Genomic DNA, 10,000 nt, shown 5'->3' with positions numbered 1-10,000 from the left:
CTGTCTTTTAATATGAAAATTCCTTGGCTAACTTGTGTAAAATGCAATGTTTCCTGAGCTTAGCATTGCCGACCTAGTATAAGACGCTATTCCTCATGGAAGAGATAAAGAAGATAATTGCTTACAGCTTCCCCTGGAAGACCCCTGGGCCCGATCTCCCCATCTTCTCCCTATGGGTGATGAAAGCAGAAAGAATCCTATTAGAGGGGTGTGACTTCAAAAGGATTTCGGTTTTAGTGGTTTGATTGTAAACAAGTCTAAAACGAGTAAAATCTTAATATACCCTCATTCCATCATCGCCAGGGAGGCCAGGTGGACCTTGGGGACCTCTTTCCCCCTAAGGAACAAACAGAAACAGAATAAATGCAGGAATCATGGTGGTTGTTTCCAGGTACATAAGACAGTCAACACAACCAGGTTCAACAGGACATTTGCCCTGGAAACTTACCTCGCCTAAACCTTTCTTAGAGTAGTTCCAGTAGTAAAAATTTTGAACTTTAACAGGCTTTATAAAATTAGTATGCTAGCAAAATTTCCCCTCAATTTTTAATAAAAATGATTTAAAGAAAACATATGTAAAATATTTTCAGGCAGTTATTAAGAAATGAGTCATTCAGAAAATTATTCATGAGTGTCTTAAGAATAGACACACTTGGACCTCATTTTTTCTTAATTTCTGAATAATTCATATTAAGTCAGCACAATTCATGAAAGCTTAGAGGGGATTTAGAATTTATTTCACAAAACAAAATTATATGTGCATCCTATTATGGGTTAGGTGTAATATGTTATTTTGTTAGGTGACTATAAGATGAAATTTTCCTTGTCATTCTCCAATTTACCTAAATACAGTCCTAGATTTGTTCTTCATTCTGGTAAAGAAAGATACAAATAACCAATTTTTATTGTTTTTGAAACTGTCTCCCAATTTCCCACTAAAAAATAACCTAGCAGTTGTGACAGTTCAGCATGCTGATTTCTCTAGCCTCGCAATTAATGAGTTCTTGCACTGAAGTGTGCATCACAAAGAAACAATGTTGCCAGGATGTTTACAGAGGTCCTCATCTGAGTTATTTCCACAGGGGGAAAAATGTAAAGAATAAGCGATGCTCAAGAAATAATATTCTCATTTAAATTCTCCAACTCTTCTATCAAGTGATCTTCCTTACATCTATGAGTAGAGAGTCTGCCTCTATCTTTTTGCACATAAGGAATATGTCAATGTCTACAAGTAGTGAAAAAAGAGATTGGCACTATGTACAATTTGTAGCAACATTTTCTCACTATCCAATAGGTACAAAAATTTACCAAATGGAGTAACCACCATTTGTGTTATTTTTTTCTTCTGATTTCCAAAAGTATCCCAAAACCACCTAAGCTCCTAAGATTACTATTACATTTTGGATTAAAATGTAGTAAAGGTATCTTACCCTGTGACCTTTGTCACCTGGCAGACCTGGAAGTCCATCAAACCCTCGGTCTCCCTGTAAAATCACAATCAGATTATCATTATATTCTCATTCTAGGTCAGGACTCTAATGTCAGTGTAAAGTGTAAAAATTCAAACGATTTTATATTAAATTATAATACTGTCAAGGATAAAGTGCCAAACACAATCTGAATGCAAAGTTATAAAGTCCTGACCTTAGACCCAGGTTCTCCTGGCATGCCTCTTCCTCCATCAGCACCTGGACGGCCCTAGAAATGTCAATTGTAAGAGTGAGCAAGGAGGGTCACATGGCAATAAACACAAAGAGACAAACTAACAAATAGCTGAGGCTTTATCTCAAAGTGCACAAGGAAAAATAGCCATACCCTCTTTCCAGGTTTTCCTGTTGGACCAGGAGGACCTTGGACACCTCGAGGACCCTATGTGAAAACATTAGAATCACAATGCAGAAATCTTGATCAGTCAAAGTCAAAAAGAGATGGTTTTAGAAACCAATATTCACTGGGTTCTTCCTTATTTATTTAATCACAAGGAAATTATTTTGCCATAAAAATTCTGACAAAGCAGAAGTCAGAAAAGCAATATTCTTTTTTTATTAGATATTTTCTTTATTTACATGTCATATGATTTCTTTCCCAGTTTCCCCTCCAAGAAACAAACAAACAAACAAAAACAACAAGAACAAACCCCTGTTGCCTCCCACTTCCCCATGCCTGCCACCCCACCCTCTCCCACTTATTGGCCCAGGCATTCCCCTACACTGGGGCACAGAACCTTCACAGGGCCAAGGTCCTCTCCTCCTATTAATGATCAAATTTGCAATCCTCTACTATACACATGCTGCCAAAACAATCAGTCCCACCATGTATAGTCCTTGGTTGGTGGTTGAGTCCCTGGGAGCTCTGAGGGTACTAGTTAGTTCATATGAAAAGCAATATTCTTAAGGAGCTTCTCATATAAACAACTATATTGCAAAGTAATTTACATGGATGTGAATACAGTCAAACAAAAGAAATACAGTGATATACTTCTTAGCCTTTATGATCAATTACTCATCCAGTTGTCAGAAAGATGGTTTCCACACAGCAGTCATCGAGCTATGATAATGGCATCATTCTGTTCTCATGTCAAGCACGTCACCCTTTTCCTTTTCAATGTTGAAATGTCCTCTCTTAGATAATTCATCTCCCAAACCACTGATCACATTGGATTTAATCACCTTCAAGCACAGTGAAATCTCCTATAACATGATTATCTGTTAAAGTTTTCAACTAAATCTTGGTGAATGACTCTTCAATTATCCACAAGGTCATGATGATCATGCTCTCATTGAAGGCTAAAAATATTTTTTGTGAAAATGTAAGGATTACAATGTCTAATCATTGGAAGTCAGAGAGTGTAGCTTAAAAAAAAATGTTGGAGGGGAGTCTATCATGAATCTAACCAGAAGGGACGAAAAGAAGTACCAGCTGAACAAATGTTGCTAGGTTTTTTGCCTTAATAAACTAATTCTATTTTACATGTACATGCCTGGGGAGTATGTTAGTGTACCATGCATGTGCCTCAGCCTGCGGACATCAAGAGAGGACTATAGGTGCTCTAGAACTGGACTTAAAGGTTGTTGGTACCAGCCATGTGGGCACTAAAGAACCAAACCTGAAACTTCTGAAAGTAATAGACTTAGCTGATGAACAATCTATCCAGCTCAGCAATATGGACAGATTTTAATTAATGAGAAAGATACTTCTTTGATATCACCTAAGTTTTTGGACTTAAAGGCTCAACAAAGACTATATATCCTAAAACACATACCATGCTTTCAGGTTCACCAGTTCTGTAAACAGAAGAGCATACATGCTGCTCTTTGAATTTTAATGAGCAATAATCTTACAACATTCTTATGTAGTGTATTTTTAATATTTTTCTGATTCCCAGTGAACTAGTCAGCATTTTCCAGTTTTTTTTACATCAATGTTAATAAAACAATGAAAGCAAGGCTAACACATCTTAGGCTGGTTAAATATTGTTATCAATGGTCTAAGGGTTTTGTCACAAGAAGTTGTGGTGTCTACACAATGGAATATTTATCACCAAGAAAAAGAAAGGATTGAAGGAGCTGAAGGGGTTTGCAACCCCATAGGAAGAACAACAATATCAACCAATCATACCCCCAGAGCTCCCAGGGACTAAACCACCAACCAAAAAGTACACATAGAGGGACCCATGGCTCCAGCGGCATAGGCAGAAGATGGCCTATTTGGTCATTAATCGGAGGAGAGGCCCTTGGTCCTGTGAAGGCTCGATGCCCCAGTATAAGGGAATGCCAGATCTGTGAGGTGGGAGTAGGGGGGTGGGTGAGAAAGCATGCTCATAAAGCAAGGGAGGGGGATAGGAGAGGGGGTGCGCAGAGGGGAAACCAGGAAAGGAGATAACATTTGAAATATAAATAAATGAAATATCCAATTAAAAAAAGAAAAAGAGTGCAGTATTGATGCACTCAAATACTATGTGTGTGAAGACCTTGTAAGCCTTATCGAAAAAAGCCAGTAATAAAATGCTATAGATGGCATAATTTCATTTAAACTTTTTTCTGAAAAATGTGCAAAATTCCATGATAAAGAGTAGGAGAATGGTACCAGATATTTGTGGGTCAAAAAGGGTTGTATTTGTAAAGGGAAAATACTAAGAAGTTGTTGTGCGTCTTCTGGATATGACAGGACTGCTGCACTCATGAATTGCCAGCAGCTGTGGTTGACTGCACATGATCGAGCCACTGAACATTCTAGCTAGCATGGAGTGACTGTCACTTATAAATGAGGTGTTTTGGGGAGTTAGTATCAGGTTTCTTTAAAAATTCAGCTTCATGCAGGTCCTCCAAGAGGAGCAGGGACTGTCCCTGAATCTGTTGCCTGCCTGCTTGTTGATTCCATTCCCCTAACTGGGCTACATTGTCTGGCCTCAGAAGGAGAGGATGTCCCTAGCCTTGCAGTGAATCCATGTGTGGGGGAGCGGGACTAGTGGGGGGTTGAGGAGGGAGACATTTAGGGGAAAGTCTGCATGACTTGGTACTGGGAGGCGAGGGCGGCGGCTGATTTTTTTTTTTTTAAGTACAGCTTCAAGTACCATAATCACTTTTAGTAGATGGCCAAACACCCATGAGTATATGGGCAGCACAAACTCAATGAGTCAATGAGTCACTTAAAAGAAAACAGCTGGAAACTTAAGGGTTCTTTGGAAAGTCAGTTGTGTTAAGAAAGGAAGAAAGAAAGAAAGAAAGAAAAAGAAAGAAAGAAAGAAAGAAAGAAAGAAAGAAAGAAAGAAAGAAAGAAAGAAAGGAAGGAAGGAAGGAAGGAAGAAACAATAAGAAGGAAAGAAGAAAAAATAAAAAAGGAAAACAGGAAAAACATGAACAGAAAGAGAACAACAGGTTGGGGAGGTTGGGGAGGGGTGGGGGTGAGAATAGATCACGTTAAGAGGAGTTGGCAGTAAACATGATTGAAATACCTCATTTGCTCCTCTTAAATAATGAAACATTATAAAAAAAGATTTAATGAAATAATTGTTGTGATTTAGAAGGCATTTTTATCTTAATCATAGTTACAAAAGTATATAATGGGCTCTGATTCTATTATTCCTTATCATTTTTAAACAAATCTAATTATAGTGAAGAAAATGGCATCATTAGGAAAGACTAAAGAGGGAGTAATGGTGGGTGAATATAACCAAAATATATGCCTGCATAAAAATGGCAAAGAAATACATTACTAGGTGTAATTTAAGTATGGTTATAAAGGCATGAAGAAGGAAGGAAACAATGAGAGTAAAAAGCAATGCAGAACTCCACAGACAATGTGAATTTATATTCTACAGTTTATCAGACAGTATTCTCATTTGAAAAGGACAGTATTCTCATTTTGAAATCACATTGTTATTTTTTTGTTCTCTTGTTTCTACCATAAGTATACTGACAAAATAACATCTCTCTCTACTTATTATCTAATACACAAAGGTCTGACATTATCTTGCATGAAGTGCGCTAAGCAGTCTTCATGAAAAAAATATGCTAAGTTTACTCTCTGCAAAAGTTTGGGCTCAAGAAAGGAGGAGCGAACCCGCTACTTCAGGCAGCCACTTCTCTACCCAATAGCATCACGTAAAGGCCATGCTTTCAAACCTGCGAGGTCCACAATTTAAATGTTGTGTAATTAACCAACTAATGGAAAATCAATGGTCTATTCTGATTTTTTTTTTCAATTAAAATCATGGCATGGGCTTAAATGCGATGTAAATACATTCTTTACTCCTAACATTTCCGTCGTTCTACTACTTAAGTAGAAACAATAAAAATAAGAGAACAAATGACTGCTTCTTACCTGAGGACCTGGATCCCCACTCTCACCTTTGGCTCCAGCCGAACCAGGACCTCCCTGAGGAGAAAAGCAAAACAGACCTCCAATTAACATTAAGTCACCAATGCTCTTTAATTCACTAGAAATAAATAAACATATTTTCTTAATCAGTTTGATAGTTCTCACACAATGAGCTATTTAAGTCCTGTGTCTAAAGTGCAGCACTTCTAGACATATCAAGTGCGCCCTGATATATGAACCATATATAAAGATCTATATTCCACTTACAACAGAAAGAAGCCGACACTGAAATCACACTGAAATTTTCTTTTAAATTTTTAGTGTCACAATGTCTGGTAAACAAGACCCAAGTAACCACTGCATTGTGAGTGACTACTAGGGCAGTGAATTTACAGAGTCAGGCATACGCTGAGTTCATTCACACAGTAAGGGTGGTGCAAAACCAACTCTCTATGAACATGGAATTCTCAGGTAGTGCATTTTATACTAGTAAACTGTTTTTACCATTATTATTATTGTAAAATAATATCAAAGCATTTTCCTCAGATTGTTTTGATTTTTTATTAAAAAATGAATCATTATAATAAGTATAGCCTATGAATGTTTATGTAATTTAAACAGTACAATGATGCCAGGCTGATTAACTGCAAGGCAAAATTAATTGCTTTAGAAAGGAGTTATGGAATTTAAGAATATATACTATGCATCTACACTGTCTAAAAGCTTATAATATTAGAAATTAATATGCTTGTTATAGATTACTTTATGTGTTCGCAGGTATTTTGATTTATTTTAATCAGCATATGTTCCATTAAACTGAGTTACAACAAAATAAAGTCAAAACTTGATAAATCTGAAAGAAGCTTTCTAGCGCCGCCTAGTGGCATGATAGTAAAATAACTCCTACTCTGTCTCACAAGAAAAATGAAGTCAAGTTGAATGTATTTTTAAATTTTCAAAATTATAATGATAATTTCCAAGCTTCTAATAAAGATCTCTCGCAACTAATTTCATGTAATAAAACGAGGACAATGTGTTAAATTAAATTATTAATCACTGAACTAAATAAAACTATAAGTGGTTATGTAGTTTTTAATTTATTAGCTGGGTTTCATTGTCTGTACATATGCACTACTTGCTCTGTAGATTGTAGTTACGCTCTTTTACATATAATAAAAATTATCATGCGATTGATGGGAAAGAAGATGAACAAGATATCATTTCCACCTTCTTTCTATCCAAAAATTGTGTAAAATATTTTCGTATTACTTTTGTGTATATATACTTTATTTGTATCAGTAACATGTGAATAAAATTTATTTCTTTGTTAAGTGACTTAATATTTTTTTTCTTTCTTGTGTTTTAAAAAGCACAGCAGTAAGGGTAAATAATAAACTTTTAATAATCTGTTTCAGAAAATGTATATAATTGAAGTCCTATGGAAACTTGTTATCTGAACATTTCACACAGGAGTATATATCAAAATTACATATATGCATATATATAAAGAAAAATTAAGACAGTTTAAGGAACTATACATTTAAAGAAAGCAGCAATGCTTTTTAATTTTTATTTTATTATACTGATGTATTTATCAGTTTATTTTCAGTCTTCACAGCACCAGGGATTAATATATTATCACAGTTTGCTCCCAAGCCTAGAGATTTATCCTCTGAGCACTGTTTAGGTCATCTAGCTCAACCTCTACCCTACCCAAATATTCTCTTTGTTTCTTTGTTGTTTTTTTCAAGACATGGTTTCTCTGTGTAGCCCTGGCTGTCCTTGAACTCACTCTGGAGACCAGGCTGGCCTCGAACTCAGAAATCCGCCTGCCTCTGCCTCCCAAGTGCTGAGTGAACCTCCACCGCCCGGCTGAAAACTACCATTTCAAGATCAGTGAAGAATTGTATTAGAATTTTTATAGGGATTGAATTTAATTGTATATTACTTTAAATAGGCTGGCCATTTTTACTATGTTAATTCTTCAGATATGAACAATGGGGATCTTTGCGTCTACTGATATCTTCCACAATTTCTTTCTTCAAAGATTTGATGTTCTATCATACAAATCTTCTATTGCTTTGTTAGTGGTACCCCAAGATCTTTTATATTGTTTGAGGCTATCATGAAAGGTTTTGTTTTCTTGGTTTCTTTTTCGGTCATTTCTCATTTTATATAGAACGCCAACTGTTTTTTCTGAATTAGTTTTGTGTCAAGCTACTTGGCTGGAACTGTTCATCTGCTGTAAGAGTTTCCTCTGATGGAAATATTCTGGGTCATTTATGTGTACCATTTTACCATATGTTGGTGCAGATACTTTGACTTCTTTCTTTCCAACTTACAGAAAGAGAAGAATATGAATAAAATATAACTAAATTTAAAAATTGTTTTAAATAATGAAAATATAATAAGAAAGAAAACATTCAGAGGAGGCACAGGAAGGGAAACTAATCAAAATATCTTGTATACAAATTATTTTAAGAAAATGAAATTTAAAAATTGCACAAAAATTATCAAGGATTTCACAGGCAACTTAGTGAGAATTCAAGTATATAATTAGCTTTCAAGGATTTAATGCAGAACTGGATTTTGATAAATAGAATTCAAATAAATTATAATTATGGTTTTAGTAGCAGACATGTGACTTTATTTCATTCATTAAATTTTCCTCTAATTTGATGATAGCTTCCCTAAAAACTTATGTTCAGAATTATTAAAAATTAAACTGAAAACTCTTTAAATGAGTCCGTATCAGTTATGATCAATAGATTTACTAGCCTGCGGAATAAACAGAGTCTGGAAGATGATATGGGAAAACATATTAATAGGAAACTTTTAACATATAAGTTACATAACATACCACAGGACCTGGTCTTCCAGTAAGACCCATTGGGCCAGGAGGGCCTCTCAGAGCAATCTAGAAGATAAAAAACATCAAGTTTAGGAACACCTGCCTAGAAGTATGTTGTAGCACAAGACATTTGGGCATGATATCCTTGGGTAGTACATAACTAACGAAGGTATAATAGCAATCAATGTGCTAGGAAAAGTTTAGTCAGTGGTAAAGTGCACATAGCTAGAATGTTCTATTTAATGACCTGTCATGTCTCAAACTGTTATACAGTCTTGTACAGTAAAAGTCTTGCCAAAATTTAATCAGCTAAAAAATATATTTCAGAAAAAATAGATTATCTAATAATTTTCTACTCTAAAGCACACTCCAAAAAAAAATTGAGCACTCTTGGCCTTCATTGTGCAGGCATGATCTTGCCTGGAGATCTTTTATTAAGGCAAACAATGAAAGGTAAATATTTTCTAGTCGTGTTTTAGGAAAATTATGGTGATAATAATGAGGCAGTCCAATGTTGACTGATTGGATGCCTTATCATTAGACTCAATAACAAAAAAATATGAAATTAGAGTATTTGAAAAGCTAGAATGCAGAGCAGAGCAGAGCAACAATACTTGATAGATGTTTAGTTAATTTGGTTTACTGTTTAAATATTAACAAGTGAAAGATGAATGTGCATTTCAAAAATAATCCTATGATGGAAAATATACAAAATTATAAAAACATACATGAAACAAAACCAGCAAGACTTCTGAATTTCCACTAATAACTCACCAACAGTGTTTGGACAACACATTTCATAATTCTTGAGATTAAGTTGAAAAACTGGAATTAAAATTTTTGCTTTCTGATGAACCCACGCACCTATGGTCACTCAATCTTTGACAAAGGAGCTAAAACCATACAGTGGAAAATAGACAGCATTTTCAACAGATGGTGCTGGCTCAACTGGCGGTTAACATGTAGAAAAATGCAAATCGATCCATTCCTTTCTCCTTGTACAAAGCTCAAGTCCAAGTGGATCAGGGACCTCCATATCAAAGCAGATACGCTGAAACTAATAGAAGAGAAAGTGGGGAAGAACCTCAAGCAAATAGGCACAGGGGAAAATTCCCTGAAGAGAACACCAATAGTTTCTGCTCTAAGATCAAGAATTGACAAATGGGAACCTCATAAAGTTGCAAAGCTTCTGTAAGGCAAAAGACACTGTCAATAGGACAAAACAGCAACCAAGAAATTGGGAAAATATCTTTACCAACCTTATATCTGATAGAAGGCTAATATCCAAGGTATACAAAGAACTCAAGAAGTTAGACTCCAGAGAACCAA

At 35.5% G+C, this 10,000-nt stretch overlaps 1 protein-coding gene across 1 annotated transcript in view; it reads right to left on the bottom strand.

Moving 5' to 3' along the window:
* The window catches only part of Col11a1 (collagen type XI alpha 1 chain), a 189,704-nt gene that overhangs the window by 101,071 nt on the left and 78,633 nt on the right, over positions 1-10,000 (bottom strand). Inside the window, exons 14-20 of the mRNA XM_031375242.1 lie at positions 8,681-8,737; positions 5,824-5,877; positions 1,816-1,869; positions 1,645-1,698; positions 1,431-1,484; positions 284-337; positions 126-170 (exon numbers count right to left, since the gene is read on the bottom strand). Coding sequence (XP_031231102.1) covers positions 126-170; positions 284-337; positions 1,431-1,484; positions 1,645-1,698; positions 1,816-1,869; positions 5,824-5,877; positions 8,681-8,737 — 372 coding nt within the window. The remainder of the gene's footprint in view (positions 1-125; positions 171-283; positions 338-1,430; positions 1,485-1,644; positions 1,699-1,815; positions 1,870-5,823; positions 5,878-8,680; positions 8,738-10,000) is intronic.

Source organism: Mastomys coucha, unplaced genomic scaffold, assembly GCF_008632895.1.
Source record: "Mastomys coucha isolate ucsf_1 unplaced genomic scaffold, UCSF_Mcou_1 pScaffold16, whole genome shotgun sequence".
NCBI classification, from domain to species: Eukaryota; Metazoa; Chordata; class Mammalia; order Rodentia; family Muridae; genus Mastomys; species Mastomys coucha.
This window is presented reverse-complemented; position numbering and strand designations above follow the sequence as displayed.